We start from the raw sequence: 26931 nt of genomic DNA, 5'->3' as shown, positions 1-26931 counted from the left end.
AGGATCACACAGCTGAAGCCAGGCGGCGGTGGTGCATGCCTTTAATCCCAGAGCCAGGCAGGCAGATTTCTGTAAATTCCAGGACAGCTTGTTCTACAAAGCGAGTTCTAGGACAGCTAGAGCTATATAGTGAGACCCTATCTCAAAACAAAACAAAACAAAACAAAAACAAACAAAACAAAAAAAGAACGCACAGTTAGTGCAAGGCCTGTGGTGCACCTCCAGGCAGTGGTTGGCCTGAGCCCTGCTCTTAAATGTTCATATACCCCCTACCTCACCCCCACCCCAACAAGGTATCATGTAGTCTAGGCTGGCCTTGAACTCACTGTGTAGCTGAGGATGGCCTTCATTTCTGATCTGTCTGCCTTTGCCTCCTAAGTGCTGGGATTACAGGCATGCTCCTCCACACTCGGCTAAATGTTTGTGTACTCTTTATTCATTCAATCATGAAACATTTATTGAACCCCTGCTGTGTGCCATGAGCTATTCCAGATGCTGGTGACAGGGGATGAAAGAAACTGACAATAATCTCTGTCCTCGTGGAGGTCGAGGTGACATTCCAGGGTACAAGAAAGACAGTAAACAAATAAAAGATATTAGGGAAGAGGCACAGGACTTGGGGCTGGTGGGGGGGGGGGGGTTAAGGGAGGTGGTGTATGAGCAAAGAGGGAGGCATGGGCCTGGACAGGGGAACAGGCTAGGGGTGCAGCAGCATGGGGCATGGGCTAGTTTAGCCTAGGAGGTCAGGACAAGCCCTAGGTGCTATGTGAGGAAGGAAAGGATCTGTCTACAGAGGTGAAAGCATGGAGGAGGGAAAGCTGGGTGCTCAGAAAAGAACCTGCCCTCCCAGGCCTCTGAGTAGCTAGCTGTTTATTCCTCCTGGAGGAGAGAACTGTCTGTGCCCAGGACCAGGACCTTCATCTCAACTGGCCCCGCCCCAGCTCCTTCCTGCTGAGAAGTGACTCGGGTGTTTGCACACCTCCAGGGTTTCCGGTCATGGCTGGCTCCTTGCCATAAGCAGGCAGTATACAGGCAGGCTTTTAACTGTCTAGCTGGCCTGATGAGAGCTAGTGACCTGTAAATACCAGAGCCCAGCCACATCCATCCCCAGCTGATTCTGGAGCAGCTGGGGAGGGCCCAGGAGAGGATACCTCTCAGCTTTGCCTGTTCATTGACGGCTCCTCCTCGGCCCAGGAAGGGGATGGAGCCTGGGGGTGGAGCAACCACACCCATGGTCTTCCTCTAGAAGCTTCCTTCCCCTTTGCAGGGCTCTGGCCTCCCCATGCATCTCCTCAGTGTATGACCTGGGCTGCTCAGCAGCCACTGGGTTCACGTCCACTTCAGTCAGGCTAATCCTGAAGCAGGATTATTGTGCACCTCAGCCAGGCCTCTGTGTCTGGCTGCCTGGAATCCCTGGCTCCTGAGCTGCTTGACCAGTAACAGCAGCAATCCCCATGTTTAGGGGAGCTGGGATCTGTGTGTCCAGCACCGTCCACTGTTACCCACAGATCTTCACATCTGCAGCGGGTTATCCCAGATGCAGACTCCAAGCAAGGGCTCACAGGGCCAAGGGTTGAAGAGAGAGGGAGGCAATAGGTGCCCTCTTCCCACACCAGGCTTTGTGTTTAGGGATGCATCCCCTCCATCCTTTTTCTTTTTTTTAGAGCTGAGGCTCGAACCCAGGGCCTTGCGCTTGTTAGGCAAGTGCTCTGCCACTGAGCTAAGTCCCCAGCCCCTCCCTCCATCCTTTTATCTCCACTTTAATGTTCTGTATCCTGGGCTAGACCTTCTATGATACATTCCCAGGGGGCTACATGTCGGTCATGATGGAATTGTCCGGCAAGGGAGATGAGGACATGGGTGTCTGGTTTACCTTATCGCTGTGCAGGGTAAGTGTGCTCAGTGGTGTTAGCTGGAGAAAGGGATAGATGGAAGGATGGCTGAGGAAAGGGAACCCCCGGGAACTCTGTTTGCTGCCCTGGGGACATGTGAGAGGTTTCGGTGTCTCCCAAGGAGGACATGGTGGGTTCATGCAGTCAGGTGCTGGCTCTATACAATGCCTCCTGGCAGCCAAATGGATGACAAGAATCTTTTTCTTTTCCTTTTTTTTTTTTTTTTTTTTTTTTTTTTTTTTTTCTCCAAGACAGGGTTTCTCTGTGTAGCCCTGGCTGCCTGCCCTGGAACTCGCTCTGTAGCCCAGGCTGGCCTCTTCAGACTCACAAAGATCCACCTGCCTCTGCCTTCCGAGTGCTGGGATTGAAGGTGTGCGCCACCACCCGGCTGGATGGCCAGAATCTAAAGACAGGCGTCTGATAGGAAGCCTACCCTGTGGGATAGAGGCCAGTGTCAGGTGGAGAGTTCTGACTGGAAGGTAGTTGGGAGGTCGCACTGCACTTCAGCACGAGAACCTGTGTGAAGGGAGCCCTCCAGGCAAGTGGCAGTGCAAAGGAAGGACAGAGCAGGAGGGAGCGGGGCCACTGGGCAGGGCATGTTAGCCGAGCATGCGGAGCATGCCATTAGGAAGCCATGTTTGGAAGGGTGGTGTGGAGCTGGGAATAAGACTCCTCTGAGGACAGCAGAGTCTGAGAGTGGCATTGTAGCAACCTGCTTGAATTGTACTAGATTTTGAAATGTGGCCAGGAAGCTTCTGTCAGAGTTGAAACACATTTTCTTGACAGGGTCTAAGGTCCCTGAGCCCTTCTGGCTCTGAGGTGAGTGTTCAGAGGAACAGGGACTGATTGGGGAGGCAGGGCAGGGACAGCAAGGGATCAGCTCCTCCCAGTTTGCCCAGCACTAAAACAGAAAGGTTTTAGAACTGAAAGCCTTGTCTTGGGAGAGCACCTGAGGTAAACTGAGGCAGTTGGTCACCTTTATCTGAGGTCTGGGCTGGTCAGCTGGTGGGCAGCTTAGCTAGCTCACCCCAAGGCCCCAGGGCAGCTGCTCAAGAGTCAGAACTCATTCCTAAGGCATTCCTGGTCCAATGGGAGACAGCCCGCACCACGGTGTTCACTGAGGCCCAGCCGCACTCACAGGACAGACACAAGGTCTGCTCTCTAGTGTCCTGTGATGCTCACAGCCTGTCCCATCAGCTCTGTGTGTCCATCCCTGGCCGACCAGGAGCCCTTTCCAGGGTGGCCTGCCTCATCTCCTCCCCGGGCTGGTTCAGGGCTCTGCTGACCAGGCCACCACTCCTGCTTTCTGTGATTGGAATTGTTTGACCTCTGGCCTTCCTAAGCTTAGAATTTGGGTGACTCCCTGGCACCCCCAGCTTGCTTTCCTGAGTAGCAGTCAGTGGAATTCAGCTTGCATGATTTTTACCCTTTCCATGTCCCAGCCCTACCTTTATTAATTTTTTTTCTTTTGTTTGTTAGTTGTTTTGAAATAGGGTTTCCCTGTGTGTCCTTGGCTGGCCTGGATATATATGGACTCAATATACAGACCAGACGAGGGCTCCTCCGGCCTCTGTCTTTCCTGGGTGCTAGGGTTACAGGCTTCTAGCCCACCTAACTCCCAACTTTTTTGTAAAATTTCTGAGTGTTTTGCCTGCATAAATATATGTGCACCATTCATGTGTGTGCCCGGTATCTGCAGAAATCATAAGAAGGTATTGGATCCCTTGGAACTGGAGTTTGGATGGTTATGGACTACCGTGTGCGTACTGGGAACTGAACCTGAGTCCTTTTTGAGACTAACAAATGCTCTTAACTGCTGAGCCATCTCTCCAGCCCCTCCGATCATTTCTTTAGCATTTTTCTTCAGATGGCTCACTTTTGTTTGTTTGTTTGTTTGGGGTTTTTTGTTTGTTTGTTTGTTTTTTCTCGAGACAGGGTTTCCCTGTGTAGCTTTGTACCTTTCCTGGAACTCACTTGGTAGCCCAGGCTGGCCTTGAACTCACAAAGATCTACCTGGCTCTGCCTCCCGAGTGCTGGGATTAAAGGCATGCGCCACCACCACCCAGCTGTTTCTTTGTTTTTGAGACAGGGTTTCACTGTGTAACAACCTTGGGTGTCCTGGAACTCGCTATGTAGACCAGGCTGGCCTTGAAGTGGCAGGGACCTACCTGCCTCTGCCTCTGTGAGTTGCCACCACCCGGCAGATGACTCATTTTTTGACACTAGTCTAACATAGCAAGTTTCAGACCACCATAGTGAGACCCTGTGTAGTCCCCTCCCAAAAAATAATCACTTTTAAATAAGCCTTATGCTATATAACAATGCTTTAGTCACTGACAAACTCCATTTATAACTGAGGTCCCCATTAAGCCACCTAATGGAACCAGCCCCTCCTTACTTTGTGTGAGTACTTTCTGTGACATTTGCGTGGGAAATCACCTACGGACACAATGACGTATTTCTTGAAACTGCTCTTATATGACATGTGACCATATATTTTAAAAGAGAAATTTATGTAGGCCCTGTGAGGACAGAGCCAGGCTTATTTGCTCTGCACAGACCATGATCATGTAAGAAAGAGAAAGCCAGGCTGCAGGGTTCCTGGCCATTGTGGCTGCTGTTGAAGCAGGTACATGGAGGTGTGTGAGGTTCTCGTTATAGCGGAGATTTTTCCCTTTGCTTGAGTACAAGGATGGAGACTGGGAAGGGAAATCACTTTCTCAGACCATGATTCACAAGCCTAGTGCAGGAAACTCCCTGCGGGGGCAGAGCCACCAGGAGGCAGCAGCAGCCCCCCCACTTCCTCCCACTCCCCATCCCACGATGTGGGACCTCAGGGCCTTCTCCTTTGCTTGCCCTGTCCCCCCTCCTGGGTGCCGCCCACCCGCCCCTGCTGAGCTGGTGTCTGATTCTGTCTAGTATATTACCACTTTATGTTTTCATTTGAGTTTTGGGTTTGTTTTGTTTTGTCTGAGGTGGGTCTTATGTAGCTCAGGCTCACTAAAGATGATCTAGAAAGTTTGATGCCTTCACCCTCAGGTGCTGAGGTGACTAGCATGGGAACCACTGCACCCTGTTCACATGGCCCTGGGGATCAGAGTCAGGCTTTGTGATGTTAGGCAAGCACACTACCAACTGCGCTTACATCCCCAGCCTGATTTTAGGTTTTGAGACAGAGTCTCGGGGTAGCTGGGCTGGCCTTGAATTCCCAGCATGCCTGCCTTCACCTCCCAGTTGCCAGGAACACGGGCATGTGACATCTTACCTGGTTCTCTTCTGTATTTCTGATGGCATTTAGGGTATTTTGTTTGTTTATTTTTATTTTGTTTTGTTTTTTGAGACATGATCTCCACCATGTGTTATTAGGCTGTCCTGGAACTCACTCTGTAGACCAGGCTGGCCTCAAACTCAGAGAGATCCGCCTGGCTCTGCCTCCCAATTGCAAGGATTAAAGGCGTGCATCACCACCACTGGGCGGAATGAGGTCTTGTTCCACACCAGTACTGGCTCCCATTGACAGCCCCAGCCAAAAAAACTATTTTGAAGGTGTGATGGGTCCTGGCAGTACCTCAGGCAGGAGGAAGCTGATCTGCTTCTCCCAGCTGTGCACGCATGGGGAGAGGTGAGCCCCAGTTCTTGAAATGACTTCCTCTCGAGTTTCCTGTCTAGAAGGCACACTGGCCAGCGCGCTCACCAGCGTATGGGCATCTGTTTACTTTCCTGGGGAAGAGTTGGTCACAGCAGAAAGCTCTGAGATACATCTAGAGGCCCTGCCGGCCAGGAAGTATTTCTTTTTCTTTCTTTCTGGTTTTTTTTTTTTTTTTGAGACGGAGTTTCTCTGTCTAGCCTTGGCTGTCCTGGTACTCACTCTGTAGACCAGGCTAGCCTGGAACTCACAGAGATCCACCTGCCTCTGCCTCCCGAGTGCTAGGATTAAAGACATGCACCATCACTGCCCGGCCAGGAAGCATTTCTTGACCACTTCCTCCTTCCTTTAGTGAGTGTTTTTTCCCCTCAGGTGGTGGCCAGAGGAGCCGAAGCCAACCTGGCTGCATGTCCACACCCTTGTCTGTGTCAGGTGTGTCAGGTGTGTCCACTGAGATCCCAAGAGGGCATTGGATCTTCTAAGAGGGCAGGAGTTCGAGGCGGCTGGGAGCCACCATGGCTGCTGGGAATGAAGCTCAAGGTCTCTGGAAGAGCAGCCAGTACTCTTAGCCACCAAGCCATCTCTCCAGCTCCCAAACATTTTTAAATATAGATTACTGTGGTGTGTGCCAAGCAGGCATAGAGTGAACAGACATTTCTGGACAATCTATCTGTATGCCCCTTACCCACCACACCCATGTGTCTTGCATGTAGTAAATGCTTGTGTGTGAGGAATGAACAAATGGATGCCTTGGGAGACAGAGATTCTAATCTCAGCCCCGCCTTCTAATCCGGGTTAATTTGGTTTCCCATCTGCAGAATGTGGCCTTGTGTCCTTGCCCGGCCTGCGTACCCTGATTCAGGGAGACAGTCTCAGTGCACCTTGGTAATCACGTTTCCCTGTTGACCCCTAAAAGACTGAGCTTTTGGTCGGGAGAAGCGGTGGACTTGCTCTGGGGGCAGCAAGCTGCCGTTGGTGGGAGCTGCCGCCTCTCGCTATGCCCCCCCCAGCCTCCTTTGACCAGCTCGCCGTCAGTCCGGTGTCCCATCCTCCCCCAACCCCATCTCGCCCCTAACCCTCCTTTCCCCCCCTCTTGGCGGCCTCCCTTCCTCTGTCACAGCTCTGGAGGGGAGAGAACCTCACTCCCTCCCTCCCTTGTGGGAGAGACCAAGGCTCCCTGAGGGGGAGGGGGATCTCTGGGATCCGATGAGATTCCCAGGAGGTTCTCACAATACTGAAGAGGGTCTGGATGTGCCCTTCACTCCCAGAGGTTTCTTTATAACTCACTATGTATCTGTAGTGTTCCTATAGCAACAATAGTAGTGTTAGCTTATATTTACAATGCTCAGCGTCCCTTACCTGAAATTCCTAAATGCTTCACAATCTGAGACCACAACCAGAACATTCCACAGCAGACCTCACCCAGCAGATTGCAGTCAGAACACAGGTGCACTAAAAATATTCCATAAATTACCTTCTGAAGCCAGGTGAGGTGACTCATACTTTAATCCCAGCAGAGGCAAGCAGGTCTCTGTGAGTTCAAAGCCAGCCTACAAAGTGAGAGCCAGACCAACCAGGGCTACCTAGTGAGACCTTGTCTCAAAATAATAATGAAAAAAATTGCCTTCTGGATATATGTAAAAGACCTGTATGTAAGAGAATTTCATGTGTGGCTTGGGTTCCACTCTGTACATGTCATTATGTATATGTAGATATTCTAAAATCTGAAAAATGCCCAAATCTAAAACACTTCTGGTTCCCAGTATTTCAGATAGGGGTGCACAGCCTCCCCAAGGCTCTTGCTAAAAACTAGACATTACGCCAGGCGGTGGTGGCGCACGCCTTTAGTCCCAGCATTGGGAGGCAGAGCCAGGTGGATCTCCGTGGTTTCGAGGCCAGCCTGGGCTACTGAGTATGTTCCAGGAAAGGCACAAAGCTACACAAAGAAACTCTGTCTCGAAAAAACAAAAACAAAACAAAACAAAACAAAAAAAAAAAACACTAGACATTGTGTTAACCCCACTTAGTAAATTCGTAGCTAGTTCTCCCAGCAACCCTCTGGGGTGGAGTCAATTCTGTTCCGTTTTATTGATTCATTTGGATCAGAGAAACTGAATGTTTTGATCTGCCTACCTCAGTAAGTGGTTGGGCAGAGATGTGTAGCCACATATCTATCTTACCAGCTTGAAAACTCCTGTACAAGTCAGGGTGACAGCAGTGGGCAGCTGGCCAGGGCTGGAGCCCCGGAGGCAGTGGGTCAGGATTTGGGGTCTGGTATGGAGCGATGCCAGTAGCTTGGAAAGAGCTGGGCCTTTTACCTGCTGGCATGTTCTGGCCAGTTGGTCAGGACCAAGGTCAGAGACTCCTGGGCCACGAGCATCGTGCCTCAGGGGGCCTTGTACTCCTCCTCCCAGCCTCACCACAGCATGGGACCACCTGATCTCTGTTTCCTGAGGAAGAAACTGAGGCTCAGAAGGGAAAGGACTTCCTTAGTAACAGGTAGAATTCCAGGTGGAAAGGATTCAAGCTCAGTGTTCTCAGACTTCTGAGACTGTGCCTCTTGGCTCTGCTGTGAACGGTTAAGTAGGTACTTCCCGACCGCCTGGTCTGGTCTTTATACCCTGACAGCCCTGGACGTTGGGGTGCTTGTCTGCTTCTGCGAGGCAGCAGTTAGGTCACTTACCCAGAAGCACTCGCTCCTAAGTGGAAAGGTCAGGATTCGAACTCCCAGCCTGCCTCAGCCTTAAAGCTTGTCTTCTTCCTCGGCTCTCTGCTTCCTAGTTCTGAGCCCCAGGACTGCCCTTGTTTTGCCTTGTTAGTCTAGCTAGAGGGAGGAGACACACACACACACACACACACACACACACACACACACACACACACGTCCTACTACAGCATCATGCAGTGACAGGTGTGTTCCATGTGGTGTGAGAAGCAGGAGTCTACAAAGCCTGAGGTGGCTGTGGAGATGAGGTTGGGCTTTGGTGAAGCCTCTTGAGAGAAGATAAAGGAAGTGGCTAGGGTGTCCTGGGGCGAGAGGCAGGAAATCAAAGTAGCAGCAACCTGTTAGGGAAGGGATGTGGGAGAAAGGCCCTGAGCACCTTGCAGGAGTTTGTTCTTTGGGCTGTGGCCCTGCAAGCATTTCCCTCGGATGTAGAAGGTATTGATTGGATTTGACGCTCCAGTACCCCAGAGGGAGAGAAGTGCTGGGTGTGGTGGCACACTTTAATCCCAACACTTGGAAAGCAGGGGTAGGCAGATCTCTGAGTTCCAGGCCAGTTGGGGATATATAGGAAACTCTGTCTCAGAGGGGGAAAAGAAAGAAAGGAAGGAGAAAAGGAAGAAAAGTGAAGAAAGGGGCTGGAGAGATGGTTTAGTGGTTAAGAGCACTGGCTGCTCTTCCAGAGGTCTTGAGTTCAATTCCCGGCAACCACATGGTGGCTCACAACCATCTGTAATGAGATCTGGTGCCCTCTTCTGGTGTGCAGGGATACATGCAGGAGGAACATTGTATACATAATAATTAAATCTTAAAGAGAGATGGGAGGGTGGGCTGGGGTGCAGCTCAGTTGGTAGAGTGTTTGTCTAGCATCATAGGCTCTGGTTTTAGTCCCAGCACCACAAAAACTAGTTGTGACAGGTGTACCGCTTAGGAGGTAGAGGCAGGCAGATCAGAGGTCTAAGTCATCCTGATACACAGCAAGCTTGAGGCCAGCCTCGGCTACAATGAGACCTGTCAAAAGAATAAGGTTTTTTTCTGGGTGGTGGTGACACACACGTCTTTAATCCCAGCACCCTGGAGGCGGAGGCAGGCTGATCTGTGTAGCCTTGGCTGTCCTGGAACTCACTCTGTAGCCCAGGCTGGCCTCAAAGTCACAGAGATCCGCCTGCCTCTGCCTCCCGAGTGCTAGTTTAAAGATGAGTGCCACCAAACTTGGCTGTTTGTTGTTGTTGGTTTTTGGTTTTTGTTTTTGTTTGTTTTTTGTTTTTTTGCCAGAGCTGAGGATCGAACCCAGGGCCTTGTGCTTGCTAGGCAAGCGCTCTACCACTGAGCTAAATCCCCAACCCCTGTTTGTTGTTGTTTTAAGATTTATTTTTATGGGTTGGAGAGATGGCTCAGTGGTTAAGAGCACTGCTTGTTCTTCCAGAGTTTCGGAGTTCAAATCCCAGCAACCACATGGTGGCTCACAATCATCTGTAATGAGATCTGGTGCCCTCTTCCGGCCTGCAGGTATACATGCAGACAGATCACTGTATATATAATAAATAAATAAATCTTTAAAAAAATTTATTTTTATTTTATGTGTATGGGTGTTTTCACATACATGTATGTATGTCTGTCTGTGTACCACATGCATGCAGTGCCGGGGGATTCCAGAAGAGGGCATTCGAATTTTTTTTTTTTTTTGGGTGGTGGTGGTGGCTTTTCAAGACAGCTCTGGCTGTCTTGGAACTCAATTTTTATGTAGCCCAGGCTAGCCTCAAACTTACAGAGATCCGCCCGCCTCTGCCTTCTGAGCGCTGAGATTAAAGGTGTGCTCCACCACAGATAAGAGCGTTCGATTCTTTAGAACTGGAGTTACAAGTGGTTGATACCCACCATGTGGGTACTAAAAACCAAACCCAGCACCTGTCCAAGAGCAGCACATGCTCTTAACCACTAAGACAGCCCTTTAGCCCCTAGGTTTATTTTTTTAATGGTTGAAGATGTTGAGACAGGGTCTCATGCAGCCGCAGCTTCCTTCAGTCTTGCTAGGTAGCCAAGGCTGAGCTTGAATTCCTGAGCCTCCTGTGTCTACCTGCTAAGTGCTGGGATTGCGAAATGCCTGGCCAGCCTTGTGTTTCTTTGTTTGGTTTTGGTTTTGGTTTGATTTTTTAGCATTTATTTGTTTGATTTCTGTGAATTTCTGTTTGCCTGTTTGAGTCTGTGTGCACCATATGTCTTCAGGTGTCTGAGGAGGCCAGAAGGATGTTGGATGCAGGTCGTTGTGAGCTGTTCAGTGTGGGTGCTGAGAACTGAATTTAGGGCTCTTAACTACTGAGCATCTCTCTAGCCCTCGTCTTGTCTCAAAGGACTCTGGGAAAGTGTTTGGAGCTAGGAAGTAACTTGGAAGGGTCATTAGGAAGGATGTGGCTGTGTAGAGGGATGGGAGAGGAAGTTTTCTGGAGCAGCTCTTTGTGATATGGGTCTAGCCTGCATCAGGGTGATCAAGGGAGAGAACAGGAGAGGACACGCAGACCGTTGACTGGCCAGGCAAGGATGAGGGGAGAGCGGTCTGCAGAGAGGCTCTTGTAGTTACTTGTTGCTGCACAAATGCCTAAGAAAAGTAATTTAGGGGAGGATCAATTTAACTGGAGAGATGGCTCAACGGTTAAAAGCACTGGCCACTTTTCCAGAGGACCCGGGTTCAATCCCCAGCACCCCAGTGGGAGCTCAGAACTATCAGTAACTTCTGTCTCAGGGGATCTAATCCCCTTCTCTGGCCCCCATGTACACCAGGCACACATGTGGTGTCCCAGCCATACATGCAGGCAAAACACCCACACACATGAAATGAAATGAATTGATTTTTCATTTATTTGTCTTTTCTTTTCAAGACAGGGTTTCTCTGTGTAGCTCTGGCTGTCCTAGAACTCACTCTGTAGCCCAGGCTGGCCTCAAAACTCAGAGATCTGCCTGACTCTGCCTCCTGAGTGCTGGGATTAAAGGGAGCACCGCCACCACCACCATCCTGTCCCCCCTTGTTTATTATTAAGACAAAGTTGTATGTAGTCCATGTTGGCCTCAAATTTGCCATGTAGCTGAGGGTAGCCTCGAACTCTTGATTCTCCTGCCTCTACCTCTCAAGCACTGGGCTTGTAGGCATGCTCAGCTTGAGTCTGGATAATTTCTATTATTTATTTGGGGATGGTACTGGGGATTAAACCTGAGGATCTGGTATGCTGGTCAAAGTGCTCTTTGAGCTGCAACCCTACCAGGGTGCTATACATTGTATTAAAGAACCTCACACCTGAACTTTGAAACCTGGGTTCAAATCCTGGTTTTGCTGTGTGCTGTGTGGCCTAGGGCAAGTCACTTGACATGCTGAGCAAGTCACGGCTGTAAGGTAGGGATGCTGAAAACGATCTCACCTTTAAAGCATGTGTCGGGGTAAAGTAGGTGTGTCTGCCTGAGTTCAAGACCAGATTAAACTCTGAAGTAATACCCTGTCTCAAAAACCAAACAACAGGGGCTGGAGAGTGGAGAGATGGCTCGGGGGATTAAGAGCACTGGCTTTTTTCAAGAGGTCCTGAGTTGAATTCCCAGCAACCACATGGTGGCTCACAACCATCGGTAATGAGATCTGGTGCCATCTTCTAGCCTGCAGGCATTCACGCAGGTAGAACACTGTGTACATAATAAATAAATAAATCTTAAAAAACAAACAAACAACAGGACAAGGTGTGTAACTCGGTAGAATGTGCGTGCCCAGCATCAGTTCCTAGCACCACATAGAGCCAGATGTGGTAGTTACATGTCTGTAATTCCAACATGTAAAAGTTGAAAGTATCAGGGTCATCCTCAGCTGCATAGTGAGTTTAAGGTGAGCCTGGGCTACATGAGATTGTGTCTCACAAAGGACCAAAATGTATTCACCATTCCACTGGTTAATCCTATTTTACAGATTAGAAAGCTAAGTCTCAGAGTTCAATTGACTCAGTCTCCTGGGCCCCGACCTCTGCCTTTTTGTACTTCCTGTTCTAAAGAAGAAATCTTTAGGTGCTTAATTGCATTTTAAACGTGTGGTCAAGGTTATGGTAAGAATCTCTTTGGTGGTTGGAACTGAGATCAGAATGCATGTGCCTCACCAGTGCATGCTGGATACCTGGACTAGTGCCTAGTGCTCTGGAAAGTCCTCAGACACACTAGTCACTGGAGGTAAGCACTCAGACACCAGTCACTGGAGGTAAGCACTCAGACACCAGTCACTGGAGGTAAGCACTCAGACACCAGTCACTGGGGGTAAGCACTCAGACACCAGTCACTGGGGGTAAGCACTCAGACACCAGTCACTGGAGGTAAGCACTCAGACACCAGTCACTGGGGGTAAGCACTCAGACACCAGTCACTGGGGGTAAGCACTCAGACACCAGTCACTGGAGGTAAGCACTCAGTCACCAGTCACTGGGGGTAAGCACTCAGACACCAGTCACTGGGGATAAGCACTCAGACACCAGTCACTGGGGGTAAGCACTCAGTCAGACACTAGTCACTGGAGGTAAGCACTCAGACACCAGTCACTGGGGGTAGGCACTCAGACACCAGTCACTGGCGGTAAGCACTCAGACACCAGTCACTGGAGGTAAGCACTCAGACACCAGTCACTGGGGGTAAGCACTCAGACACCAGTCACTGGGGGTAAGCACTCAGACACCAGTCACTGGAGGTAGGCACTCAGTCAGACACCAGTCACTGGGGGTAAGCACTCAGACACCAGTCACTGGGGGTAAGCAGCCAAACTGGAGGCTGCAGGAGAACCTAGTGTTTAGGAGTCAGTTGATTAATGCCCCCAAGCACAGTACCCATATCAAAACAGTAAGTAACTGGGCTGGTGCTTCCAGCACCCTGGCAGGCAAATCCACTTACCCCCAGTGTTGTTTTTGCGAGACAGGGTTTCTCTGTAGCTTTGGAGCCTGTCCTGGAACTCACTCTGTAGACCAGGCTGGCCTCGAACTCACAGAGATCCACCTGCCTCTGCCTCCCGAGTGCTGGGATTAAAGGCGTGCACCACCACCGCCCAGCTACAAACTGTTTTGATCTGAACTCTGAGATCATGTGAGTTCAGTTGGGAAACACTCAACCAATAGAACATGTAGAATTTGTATACTTTGGGTAAATTTGTTATTCCTTCCATTAAAAGACAAGGAAAAAAAAAAAAAAAACAGGCTGAGGCAACAAGTGGTTCTTCTGTTACCTACTTCTGTCTTGCAGTAAACATCTTTTTCTAAAAAAAGAAATAGGAGGAGGAGGGAAAGACACTGTAGTCTAGGCTAACCTTGAACTCAGTTTTCCGGTTTCATGGTATCTGGGATTACAAGCACTAGCTACCATCCTAGCTCTGACATTCTCGGTTGATGTTGTTTTGTTGTTAAGATTTTGTTTTTATTAATTTTTTAAAGATTTATTTATTTATTATATACACAGAAGAGGGCGCCAGATCTCATTATAGATGGTTGTGAGCCACTGTGTGGGTGCTGGGAATTGAACTCAGGACCTCTGGAAGAGCAGTCAGTACTCTTAACCTCTGAACCATCTCTCCAACCCCAAGATTTTGTTTTTAATTATGTGTGAGGGGAGGGAGGTGTGCATGTGACTGCCAGAAGAGATGAGCCACCTGACATGGGTACTGGGGACAGAATCGGGTCCTCTGGGAGAGCAGGAAGCGTCCTTCACTAACACTGAGCCACCTTCTGTCCAGCTCTTCTCTATAAGTAACGTTGGCTTTGGTGAGAGGTCAGATCAGTGGATTGTAGATGTCCAAGTTCTAGATCCAGTTGCTTCCCCGGGACGCTTATCTTGTTCCTTTAACTGAGAAGTTCTCATGGTTTAGAAGTTGGATCTAGGCTTAATTAGAGGCACATGACCTCCCTAAACCTTCCTAGGAACTCCGTCCCTGATGGCCTGTTCAGGGTGAAGGCCTGTGGGTGTGTGAGCAGATGTGTGAGATATGAACACAGTCCCAGGCCTGAATGGAGTGCTGGGCCTGTAAACAGTTCATAACGTTTGACCCTGCATTGGTGTGTTGTCCCCCACTCCCATCTGGGCATCCTCCTTTCTTTCTCTCTTCCCACCCCCAGACAACACAGGCAGCTCCACGTACCGCCCGCCCCCTCGGACCCGGGAGGTGATGATCAACGGGCAGATGGTGAAGTTGAAGTATTGCTTCACCTGTAAGATGTTTCGGCCGCCCAGGACCTCACACTGCAGTGTCTGCGACAACTGTGTGGGTGAGTGGGAGGCCTCGGAACCCCTGAGACACTGAGTCTTGGGGGCAGGAAGTCACATGTAGGGCAGCATCTGAAATGCTTAGGGCTGAGCCGGAAGGCTGGCTCTCCCAGATTGGCTGTGACACCTCTTGGCCCAGGGTTAGTATATCCTGCCCCCTTGTCCCCATGTATTTCGGCAGACAGAGACCTTGAACTTGTCCCAAGGCTCCAGTCCACTCTTCGGTAGGTCTGTGACCCCCAGAGCCTGGAGCAGTAACATGGAAGACTGGATGATGTAACTGAGAAAGAAGGTGGGGGTGGTTAGGATCTGGAGGGTGAGGTGGAGAGCCTGGACCAGAACTGGCAGGTGGCTCTTAACCACCCTCCTCTGCTAGGTCTGTTCCCTCACGCTGCTCTTCGGAGGCTCTACAGCTTGATGAGGACCCAGGATGGTCCTTTGGGAGGTATCATAAGGAAGAATCTATGTGACACCCAAGTGAGCTGAGCCATGGTGACAGTGCGTAGTTCCCAGGGCAGTGACTTCATCTTGCCAGCTCAGCACTCCCTCAAGAGGAGAGCTGGGGCAGCAGGCAGGGAAGTGGGTGACTCAGTGGGTGTTATTCATCCCTACCAGTCTGCCCCACCCACCTCCTTAGAGGGCACTGGCCTGGCATAAGGCCCGCAACGGGCTTATGACCCAGATTCCCACAGGGACTTTCCTCATCAGTTGGGTGTGACTCCCACCCCCAGGGACTTAGCGCTGGTATGAGCTCAGTCCCTTGCCCTGGCCTCTGGTGCCAGCTCTCCATGAGTTACCTAGCGGCCCAGCCCTCTCTGGGCCTTAGGCCCAGAGTTGTTGGTATGTAGCTGGTAATAGGCCCTGGTCTATGAATCTTTGAACCAGACACTCCGTTGGATCCTGGAGATTTCAGGGGTCTGAGGCCATCCATGTCTTGCATGGATGTCAACACTCAAGGGCAAAGCTGTATGAGAGGAGTGACAGAGCAGGTGACAGGGGACCCCTACCTAGTTTGAGGCCATAGGAGACGTTTTTAAGGGAGTGGCTTTGTAGCTGACATCTGAAGGAGTTACTGTGGAGCTAAAAGAATAGACGGAGTGTGTCAGGCAGTGGGTGGGATCTGATGATCAAGGGCTACAAGTAGAGCGTGTCCAAGGGAGGGACAGGGGTCAGCTGCTGTTGGGGCGAGAGGATGGGACAGTGGCAGCCTGGGGGAGGGCTGGGCACCAATGCTGGTTGGAGACCCACACTGACTCCTTCCCTTTCTAGAACGGTTTGACCACCACTGCCCCTGGGTGGGCAACTGTGTCGGGAGACGGAACTACCGCTTCTTTTATGCATTTATCCTCTCTCTCTCCTTCCTGACGGCCTTCATCTTCGCCTGCGTGGTCACCCACCTGACTCTGCGTGAGTGGGGGACAACAGGGGCGGAGGAGGGCTGGCCAGTGAGCTTGGCCCTAGCAAGGGGTAGTGGTCACCACCCTGAGCTGTATCTGTCCTTCCTTCCTAGGTTCTCGAGAAAGCAACTTTCTCTCCACTCTGAAAGAGACACCAGCAAGATATCTTTTGCCAAGTTGTCCCCTGGGTGGGGTTGAGGCCTCTTCGTGGGTGGGTCTCCAAGTGGGGATGGTGGGGCCACGTTCCCTAGAATCCACTCTACTAGGTACTGTGTCCACACCCAGCCTAGAGCTGATCCTGAATGGATTGTCATGGGAGGGGCTGAGCAAACACCCTCAGGAAACTGTCCCTGTCTATAAAGGCCTGGCAAAGAGTGTATTTCTTTTCTTTCTTTTCATATATATATACACACACACACACACTGTTTTTGCCTGTATGTATGTCTGTGTGAGGGTGTCAGGAGTTAACAGACAGTTGTGAGCTGCCATGTGGGTACTGGGAATTGAACTCATGTCCTCTGGAAGAACAGCCAGTGCTCTTAACTGCTGAGCCATCTCTCCAACCCCAAGTGTGTTTCTTCTTTTTTTTTTTTTTTTTTTTTTTTTTCCCCGAAACAGGGTTTCTCTGTAGCTTTGGGGGCTGTCCTGGACTAGCTCTGTAGATCAGGCTGGCCTCGAACTCACAGAGATCCACCTGCCTCTACCTCCCGAGTGCTGGGATTACAGGCATGTGCCACCACCACCCAGCCCAAGTGTGTTTCTTTCTTTCTTTCTTTCTTTTTTTAAGATTTATTTATTTATTATTATTATGTATACAGCATGTATGACTGCAGGCCAGAAGAAGGCACCAGATCTCATTACAGATGGTTGTGAGCCACCATGTGGTTGCTGGGAATTGAACTCAGGACCTCTGGAAGAGCAAGCAGTGCTCTTAACCACTGAGCCATCTCTCCAGCCCCTCAAGTGTGTTTCTTAATTAAATCTTTGTTATTTTATCTTGCATGGGGGCAGTGGAGAACACGCATGTGCCACAGCACACAAATGAGATCAGAGGAACTGGAAGTTCCAACTCCGGTCAGCAGGCTTGGAGACAAATGCCTTTACCCATTGAGTCATGTCACCAGCCTGCATGTTCCTTAGGGTGCCAAGCTCCCTGGACCATGTGGTAGCCAAGAGCCTGTGGTTAGAATTCCCCATGCCATCCCTAGCCACATCTTGACTTGCTCCTCAGAACTCCCATCCTGTTTTGTGGGTGCAGAGGTGATCCGCTGAGAAATGATGAGTACATCACAGAAAGGTTAGAACTCCTGTGCTCTTCAGGGGTATGGCTCCAGGGAAGGGTGAGTGAGGAAGGGTGAGCACGGGGTCCCAGGGTCTCCACCCTCCCCGACACATGTGTCCTTGATGGTCCCACTGTGCTGGAGTTGGTCATCTGCTTCTTCTCCATCTGGTCCATCCTGGGCCTCTCAGGGTTCCACACTTACCTCGTCGCCTCCAACCTGACTACGAACGAAGATGTGAGTAAAGCTGGGGAGCCTGGGGGGTCAAGTGCAGCCCTGCTGGGGAGGCCCAGGCAGAGCCTAGTGTCAGAGCCAGGGTTCCCATGTGCTGCAGGTCCCGTGCCTTGAGAGGAGCACAGAGCAGCGTGGCTCTGTTGATCCCTCCTACCCGCTCACTTGTAAGCCATCACCAGCCAGCATTACCTGAGCACCCGCTGTCCCCAGTCCAGACATGCCCTCCTCTCACTGTCCTTCAGCCCACAAAGAGAAAACAGTGTGTGTGTTCCCAGGGTTGCTGCATAACATTGATCCTCCATCCAAAAGAAAATGGATCCATTGCAGACTGGGTATGGTGGTACATTCCTGTAATCCCGACACTTAGGAGACCGGGGCAGGAGGATCCTTGTCTTGAGGCTCGGCTGGGCTATGTGGGGAGATGTTGACTTGGGGAGAAGTAAAAGGGTGGTTGGGGAGAGAAAGAAAGGAAGAGAAAGAAAGGGGCTCTGTTAGTCCGGTGGCACAGGGCTGTAATCCCAGCTGCTCTAGAGACTGGGACAGGAATTGCAAATTCAAGGTTAGAATGGAGCAGACCCTGCCTTCAGTCTCAGGATCCAAAGAAGGGGGGGAGGGCTGGAGGCTCAGTGGTTCAGAGCTCTGACTGCTCTTCCCAGCCCACACACGGCAGTCTGTATAACCCTGCTGTAACTCTAATCCAGTGCCCTCTCGTGCCTCCTGACACTGTGATAAACAGACGCACATGCAGCAAGACACCCACACACATCAAATATGTAATAAAGTCTTTAAAAACAGAGGAACAAGGAGGAAGCCACCTCCAAGAGTAGTGGTACATGCATGTTATCCCAGCATTTGAGAGGTGGAGGCAGGAGGACGAGGAATTCAAGGTCATCCTTGGCTACATAGAAAGTTGGAGGCTATCCCAGGACACATATGAACAGCCTGGTCTATAAACTAAGTTCCAGGACAGCCAGGGCTGTTACACAGAGAAACCCTGTCTCAAAACATCAACCCTCCCCCCCAAAAAAATTCCCATGACCTCTTACACACTAGTTTGGAAAAACAAAACTGAACACATTGATAAGGGCGGAAATGACATCAGCCCCAAACCGCCCCCACCACCGCTGGGTGTCCCCAGCAATGGTTCTGTGGGGCATCACTGCAGTCTAAGCAAAAAGGGGTGCTTGGCCCAGCAAGTGGGGAACTTCCTGCTGAGCCGCTCCATGCCTGCAGCAGAGGACTTCCCAGAAGCAGACTGTTCAGTAGTGCTGAGTCTTACCGTCCAGAAATGATGTGTCTGAGGCCGTGGGGTTGAGTGGTAGGGTCAGAGTGGTTCAGCGGCTTTGTGCCCTCCATCCTGCCCCCCCCTCAGTTGGTGACATAGTCAAGGTCACTATTGCTGTGACAAATCACCACAACCAGAAGCAAGTTGAGGAAAGGGTTCATTTGGCTTACACTTGCACAGCAATGTTCATCAAAGGAAGTCAGGACAGGAACTCAAACAGGGCAAGAATCTGGAGGCAGGAAATGATGCAGAGGCCATGAAGGAGTGCTGCTTACTGGCTTGCTCTCTTATGGTTTGCTCAGCCTTTCTTAGAGAACTCAGGACCACCAACCCGGGGTGGCCCTACCCACAATGGGCTGGGCCCTCCCCTATCAATCACTAATTAAGAAAATGCCCTACAAGATTGTCTACACCCAGATCTTATGGGTATTTTCTTTCTTTCTTTCTTTCTTTCTTTTTTTTTTTTTTTTTTTTTTTGGTTTTTTTGGTTTTTTTGTTTTGTTTTGTTTTGTTTTTTCGAGACAGGGTTTCTCTGTGTAGCTTTGCACCTTTCCTGGATCTCGCTCTGTAGACCAGATTGGCCTTGAATTTACAGAGATCTGCCAGCCTCTGCCTCCCAAGTGCTGGGATTAAAGGCGTGCGCCACCACCGCCCGGCCTATGGGCATTTTCTTAATGAGGGTCCCTTCTTTCAGATAATGCTAGCTTGAATCCGGTTGATGTAAAACTATCGTCACAGATGGGCAGCCAGGGGAGAGGTGGTTTACCCAAGCATCCTCCTCTGGAGACTTCCTTTTGGTTCTGTCTTCTGTGCTAGCTGGAGCCTTCTAGTCTCTGCTAGAGAGCTCCCTACACCTGGAAGTCCCCACATCTTCATTGACAGCCTCCACTGAAGACTGTTCCCTCCGGTTCCAACCAGAACTGGTTTCAAAATGGGACTTTCCCCAGCCTCTGGGTCCCATTTCTGGATGTCGAAGAGAAAGGAGGCAGGCATGATGGGATAGTTCCACAGGAGAGCGCTGCCTCCGTGCAGAGGGCTCAAGGAGGGGGCTCAGTGGCTGATGCTTCAATATGTCATCTCCAACACGTCTCCAGGGAGGGAGGCTGGAAGAAGGGAGCTTACCCAGGCTTCTTCCTCTTTCTAGATCAAAGGGTCTTGGTCCAGCAAGAGGGGCGGTGAGACGTCTGTCAACCCCTACAGCCATAAAAGTATTATCACCAACTGCTGTGCTGTGCTCTGTGGCCCTCTACCTCCCAGGTAAGAGAGGGCACAGGGGAGGTGGCCTTGCGTCTGGACCCCTCCTGGGAATTCTGGAGGTTCTGGACCTTAGCAGGCAGGCCTTTCTTCCTGCACATACATGGATTCCCTGTTTGCCATCCTCTGCTCTGCTGGATGACTCAGAAATTCTGAGGAAGGCTGTTAGCTGTTAGTTTTAATCACATGTACTCATTTGTAGACTAAGAATAAGTACAACCAGGCATGGTTGTATATGCCTGTAATCGCACTTGAAAGCTGAGGCAGGAGATTGCTTCATGTTCAAGGCCAGCCTAGGAGACACAGTGAAAAAGCACAAAATAGTAAAGATCATAGGGTAGTCTGTGTAACCCTACTTCTCAAAGATACCACAGTGACTGTCATGACCACACTTGGTGACATGCTCTTCCTGTATGTGGTGAAGTCACCACCCTCTCCCGGAACCTTAGTGTCTCAGCCATGCTGGGAGGCTCCCTGTTGGTGCTGACAGCAGGGGGCACCAGAGCTCCAGAACAGGCATTAAATGGCCATGGGTACAGAGGGGACCTTTTGCAGATGTGCCCTTCTAGGGAGACAGAGCACAAGGCCTCCCTCCAAATAGCTGTTCTTTCTTACTTTTCTGTCTCTTGCAGCCTGGCTTCTTGGCACCCAGACAGCTGAGTCAGTTTGATTAACAATGAATAAACTTAGGAGGTAGAGGCAGGCCTGTCAGAAGTTCAAGGTCATGCTCAGCTACATCCTCAAGTAGCAAGACTACTTGGGGTCCTATCTCAAAAACCAAAAACACTACTAAGTGTGGCCACCCCCCTTTTTTTTTCTTTTCTTTTCTTTTCTTTTTTTTTTTTTTTTGAGACAGGGTTTCTCTGTGTAGTTCTGGAACTCGCTCTAAAGACCAGGCTAGGGGCTGGAGAGATGGCTCAGAAGTTAAGAGCATTGGCTATTCCATTCTTCCAAAGGTCGTGAGTTCAATTCCCAGCAACCACATGGTGGCTCACAACCATCTGTAATGAGATCTGGTGCCCTCTTCTGGCCTGCAGGGATGCGTGCAGGCAGAACACTGTATACATAATAAATAAATAAATCTTTAAAAAAATAAAAATAAAGACCAGCCGGGCAGTGGTGGCACAAGCCTTTAATTCCAGCACTTGGGAGGCAGAGCCAGGCAGATCTCTGTGAGTTCGAGGCCAGCCTGGGCTACCAAGTGAGTTCCAGGAAAGGCGCAAAAAGCAACACAGAGAAACTCTGTCTCGAGAAAAAAAAAAAGAAAGAAAAAAAAAAAAAGAAAAGAAATAAAGACCAGGCTGGCTCTGCCTCCCCAGTGCTGGGATTATAGGCATGTGCCACCACCACCCAGGGGCACCTGCCTTTTTAATCTGAACCAAAACAGGCAGATCTTTGTGAGTTCAAGAGCAGTTTGGTCTATATAGTGAGTTCCAAGCCAGCCAGGGCTGCAGAGTGAATCCCTGTTTCAAAAAATAATAATAAGCTGTGCATAGTAGTACATGCCTTTAGTTCCTGCACTTGGGAGGCTGAGGCAGGTCGATTTCTGTGAATTCAAGACCAGCCTGGTCTACATCATGAGTTCCAGGACAATCTACAGAGCTACATAATGAGATCCTGTCTAAAAATAGTAATAATAACAAAATAAACAACAAAACCAAACTAGTGAATGAATCATATGGAAAAGCTAAGTGTCCAGAAGGTCTTATCTTCCATGTATTTACTTGTGTGTGTGCAGACACACATACATGGTGTGTATATGGAGGCCGTGAGTCCTTGGGTTGAACTCAAGCCTTCAGGCTTGGTGGCAGACACCTTCACCCTCTGAACCATCTCACCGGTCCCAGAGGGAGGGTCTCGAACTCCTGAATGGGAAGCAGCTTCCATTTGCCCAGCTTTCCTAGGGCTGGATCTTTCTCAGAAGACATGTCTGTGTTGTCATACCACCTGGCCTGGAGCCTTGTCGGGAGTTCATGTCCTGTCCTTATGTTTTGGAAGCCTGATTGACCGGCGGGGATTCGTGCAGTCTGATGCTGTGTTGCCCTCGCCCATCAGAAGTGACGAGCCACCCTGCGGGGCCAAGCCAGACGCCAGCATGGTAGGAGGCCACCCCTGAATGTGACTCAGTGCTTGCCACCTGCCACCCTCCACGCCTGCCGGGACCCTCCCCATACCATCCGAGGGAAGCAGAGCTGCCAAAGACTCCAGTCTTTTTGTATTTATTTCCCATCCTGCGTGGCTTTCTCTGAACTGTCCCATAGCTGGGCCCTCTGCTCCCCGAACCCAGGTTCCCGCAGTTCAGACCCTAGGTTCCTGAGCTGATCAGTGGCAGGAGAAGAGAGCCACAGCCTCTGGAAGTCCCCAGGGGGACCGTGCCAAGTCATTGCCTGTGCCCAGGGAGGCCCAGTGTGAGTGACGGTGTGAACTGAGTGGACAGCCTCCCAGCTGGAGGCATGCATGGGCCCTGGGGAGTCAAGAGGCTTCTAGGAGCAGGACTGTTGAGCAACTGGCCCTGCACCACAGGTGGCAGGCCAGCGTCCTTCCTTGAACTGCTTTGTTTGGCTCCTGCATTCCCTTTGTGGTGATCATGGTTACTTTGGTGGGCTTTTTGCGGGGAGGGTTATATGGAATTGACCAATGGGACAGAGCCGGGTACTAGTAGAGGGGCAGAGGGTGGGAGGCAGCCTGTGTCAGAGGAGGTCAAACCAGCCATGGCCCCCAAGAGTTCAGCTCCTCCAGAGTCCTGGGCAGCATAGTAGAATGGGGATCCTGCCTTCCCCAGCCCATGGAGATGCTAAGGATCCTTTCCTGTGCCCCCCAAATCTCTTCCAAGTCAGGGTTAGAGGTGGGTGGGTTAGATCATGCTGGCAATACTTGAAACGGGTTTATTAATGCTGGGTATTTTGCACAATTTTATAGACCTCTTTTTTACATACCCTTTTTAAAAAATAGGAGTTAATGTGTTACTATCTGTGTAGTGCCAAGTCAAGGGTTTTCAGAAGGCTAGGCGGTTTAATACATTTTTTACAGCACATCTAGCTGTGAGTGATTGAGTGTGTGTGTGTGTGTGTGTGTGTGTGTGTGTGTGTGTGTGTGTGTCCCCGCCTGTGTACAAATACAGCTGATCTCCATATTCCCTGGGCTTTTCCCTATGACCCTATGACCCTGTGTTCAGAAGCAGCCTGAGGCATGGGGACTGGGAGGATGTGCGTTAGTCACCAGAGACCCCTGGGCTCCTGCCCTCTTCCCTTCTGCCACGGCCATCAGACAGGCAACCAGTGGCTAGGGACTCTGCCACCCAGCCCCCAGGCCAGGCTCCCAGCTGTGATCTGCCCTAACAGGCTGAGGCTAGGTGTGGTGGGTGGGGTGACGGGTCTGGGGAACAGCTGCCATTCTGCCAGCTACAGCTCCTCCTTGGTGTTCTGCTCTGAATGTGGGCCCCAGTGCTAGGGTCTAGGAGACGATGCGTTTCTGCTGACTAGAAATGAAGGAGGAAATAGAATAGACCAGGAGGCACGTGGGTCGGCCAGGAACTCATAGCAAATCCTCCTTCTGCTGGGAGCTGTACTTTCTAATCAAAATAGAGACTTGTTCTTCTGGGCCCCGCTTTGGCCTTTCCGGTGGGTGAAGCCCTGGGATCATAGCTGAGGAAGTCACTTAACTTCCATTCCTTGTTCCTGAGGCCAGTGGGTCCCTGGCAGAGGGAAAGTGGTGCCTGGGAGAGACAGCTTCCTCCGAGGCCACCCTGCAGTGGCCCTGGGAGGTAGACAGGGGCTGGAGGAGGGCTCCCTAACACGCCTTTTGTTGATGCCACTATTCTTTGTTCCCGCTTGTAATAAAACTTGTGTTTGTAAGAGCTGCTTTCCTTTGGTTTGGTTTTTGTTGGCTTTTGTTTTGCGGAGTCTCTGGCTTGCAGCTTAGCTCTGGGTTCTTTCAGACACATTTGGGTCTTCCCTGGGAAATGGGAGGCAGGCAGGCAGGCAGGTGACTGGAGGAACTCTGCAGCAGAGGGGCTGGGGGCCTCAGGGATTGGTACCTACTGAACTCTTTCCCTGCTGACTTTCCATCCTGATCCCAGTGATCGATCACTTGGCCAAAACCATGTGGAGACAGTAGAGCCCAGTTGGAGCTTTTTGTTGTGGTTGGTTGGTTGGTTGGTTTTTCAAGACAGGGTTTCTCTAAGTAGTTTTGGAGCCTGTCCTGGATCTCTCTCTGTAAACCAGGCTAGCCTCGAACTCACAGAGATCCGCTTGGCTCTGCCTTCTGAGTGCTGGATTAAAGGCGTGTGCTACCACCGCCTGGCGGCCAGTTAGAGCTTCTTGTCCCTGCCCCAGCCCAACCTCCTAGGTAGCCAGAACAGCAGATGCTAACACAGGCCGACCTCTCTGGTATCTCCTCCAGGAGGACACTTGTCAGGACTTTGCCATCTCCTGCACAGCCTGAGGGGAGCTAACAGGCCTCTCTGCAGAGGGTTAGCTGGTAAGACCATGTCTCACCTGTCAGCCAGCACTGCCCACTCCCCTCACACACCATCTCATCCTCATTGCATGCTCATCAACCCATGGAGTCCATCCATCTGTCTGGTGTGTCTGCTGGTGTGTGTGCTGGTGGTAGGTCCCCAGGGGCCCCCCAAGCAGAAAGCTCTTGCACTGGAGTACCCGTCCTTTCAGAAGAGGAAGGGTGGGGCTGGGGAGGGTGGCCCACGTGCTCTGAGGGGCCTAGGCCTGTGCTGTTAGTGTACTGGTGTGCAGGGCCCTCAGTCAGGTCACTAACACCCCTGCATCCTGCTCTGTGTCCCTGCCAAGCTCTCTTGCCTGCCGGTTTCTCTCCTGCTCGATTTCTTGCCTGCCGCCTGCGCTTTGGCCCTTTTCTGGGAGAGGGGCAGCTACTGTGGTAGCCTTTGACCCCACTGGGGCCCCTGCAGGCTACCTCTTTCCATCCATCCGCTAACCCTCTCTCTCCTTCTTTGCCATCCTGCGGGATCGTCCAGTATGTTCGGGGGCTGAAGGAGCTCCTGAGGACCACCATTCTCTGCCTCTTCAGGAGTGGCCTGGGGGGAGCCGGGCACCCTGTACCTTCACCTGCCTAACCTGTGGCCCGTCTGCCACCATCTGTGCCTACAGGGTCTGTCCCCCAGCCTGTCCTACTTGTGTGCTCTCTAGAGCCCCCCACAGTGGGCAGGTGCTGACCTCTTGGCCCCCACCCCCACTCCTTGCTGGCCAGAGTGTAGAAAGCCATACTGCAGCCTCAGCACAGCATACAATCCTGTACCGCTGCTGAACCTCACCCTCCCTCCTCCATCATGCCCCCCAGATTTGTGAAGTGTCAAGACTCTTCAGGAATCTTGCCTTACAGCCTCCCCCCCCCCCCCCCCAAGTCAGCAGAGCCATAGGGGAGCCAAGCAGGTTTCTTCAGGAGCTATCTGGGTGTCACGACGCTGCGGAACAGGTTTGGCGACTGTTCTGAGCACACCGGCTCAACACTGTTCCCACGCCCCCATCCCCCTGGGAGGATGTGAAGTGTGAGCCTGTATCCTTGGCCCCGGGCACCAAGGGCTACACAGCTCCATGTTCTTCCAAGGACCCAAAGGGAAACGGGCCAGACCTGGGGCGATTAACTGCACCCAGCATGGGGGCTGCTCACCTGCTGTCCACTATCTTTTGTAACAGAAATAAAGACCTCCCCTCTAGCCTGGAGTGTGCGCACCACTTTCCTTTGGGGCCGTGGGTGGAGCCTGCTGTGGACGTGTGAGAACAACTGTTTGCCTCCCTTCTGGCTTTGCTCTGGCTGGGCAGTGCTGCTCTGGAGACAGAGGCCAGGAGGGACATGGGGAAGTGACCTCTTGGCTCACTCTCCAGAACTCATTTCCTCCCAGGAGACTTTCAAGGCTTAGCTGAACTCTGAACTTTGAAAAACCATGCCTAGTCCAAAACAAGGGTGGGGTGGGGGGTGTCAAACTCCAGTCTGAAGCTGACATTCCCCAGTTGAGCCCAACCCAAGGTAGTCCATAGTGTCTCCTTCCCATTCCCCAGCTGCTTTCCACACGGACACACATGGACACACAAACACACAGTAAGTAGACATAAAAGGAAATTGCCGGGCTGCAGAGATAGCTCAGTGGTTAAGAGCATTGATGACTCTTCTAGAGGACCGGGGTTCAATTCCCAGCACCCACATGGGAGCTCACAACCATCTGTAACTCCAGTTCCAGGGGATCTGATGCTCTCACAGACGGACATGTAGGCGAAACACCCAAATACACAAAATACAAATAATAAATTATTTTTTAAAAAAGCCCAGGTGGGGGACTGGGGATTTAGCTCAGTGGTAGAGTGCTTGCCTAACAAGTGCAAGGCCCTGGGTTCGATCCTCAGCTCAAAAAAAAAAAAAAAAAAGAAAAAAGCCCAGGTGGACGGTATTGCTGCTACCACTTAATTTATCAGGGCTTGCTAAGTATTAGGCTGTTTTTCTCCCCATAACCAAAGAGAAAGGTGATCTCAGCCTTCTTACAAATGAGAGAGCCCAGGTCACCTAGCCAACAGAGCTGTGTTAGCACAGCAGGAAGAGGGAGGGGGTTGAAGAAGCCCTAAACTTGAAGAATGCCATACCCAGGACAGGGCTGCCAGCCTCCTGTTACTGGTGGGGAGGCCTTAGCCCAGAAGGGGCAGGAAGGGACCTGCCCAAGGCCTCTTATGACCCAGCTGGAATGCAATTCTACATGCTGACCTCATTTGGGCCTGTTTCTATAAATTCCATAGTCTCATACCCTGGACTGGTTTAGCAGAGGGGGGCTACCTCAAACAGCAACACTTGAGAAGAAAAATAGGCAAACAGCTGAATCACCTAAGCGTCCTCCATTGTCCCTTCCCAGAGGCTCCGTAACTGTACTCTTAAAACCAACCACAAGGACCTCTGGTCAACGGCTGAATTTGATCATTCCAAAGCGAGAAATTGCCT

The 26931-nt window shown here is 51.0% G+C and overlaps 1 protein-coding gene across 3 annotated transcripts in view; it reads left to right on the top strand.

The window, feature by feature from the left end:
- Positions 1–25663, top strand: part of Zdhhc18 (zinc finger DHHC-type palmitoyltransferase 18) — a 33296-nt gene extending 7633 nt beyond the window's left edge. Inside the window, exons 3-10 of one of the 3 annotated variants that reach the window (XM_036177436.1) lie at positions 14377–14526; positions 15794–15931; positions 16035–16083; positions 17336–17438; positions 19865–19977; positions 21973–22072; positions 24376–24453; positions 24965–25027. In XM_036177436.1, coding sequence (XP_036033329.1) covers positions 14377–14526; positions 15794–15931; positions 16035–16083; positions 17336–17438; positions 19865–19977; positions 21973–22072; positions 24376–24417 — 695 coding nt within the window. In that variant the 3' untranslated portion in view covers positions 24418–24453; positions 24965–25027. Of the gene's footprint in view, positions 1–14376; positions 14527–15793; positions 15932–16034; positions 16084–17335; positions 17439–19864; positions 19978–21972; positions 23831–24375; positions 24454–24964 lie in introns of those variants that run through there. The other 2 variants (XM_036177435.1, XM_036177438.1) reach the window with 2 other exon arrangements.
- Positions 25664–26931: the final 1268 nt, after the last annotated feature.

This window comes from Onychomys torridus, chromosome 2 (assembly GCF_903995425.1).
Source record: "Onychomys torridus chromosome 2, mOncTor1.1, whole genome shotgun sequence".
Lineage (NCBI taxonomy): Eukaryota > Metazoa > Chordata > Mammalia > Rodentia > Cricetidae > Onychomys > Onychomys torridus.
Note: the sequence above shows the minus strand (reverse complement) of the source record. Positions and strands in the feature narration are given on the sequence as shown.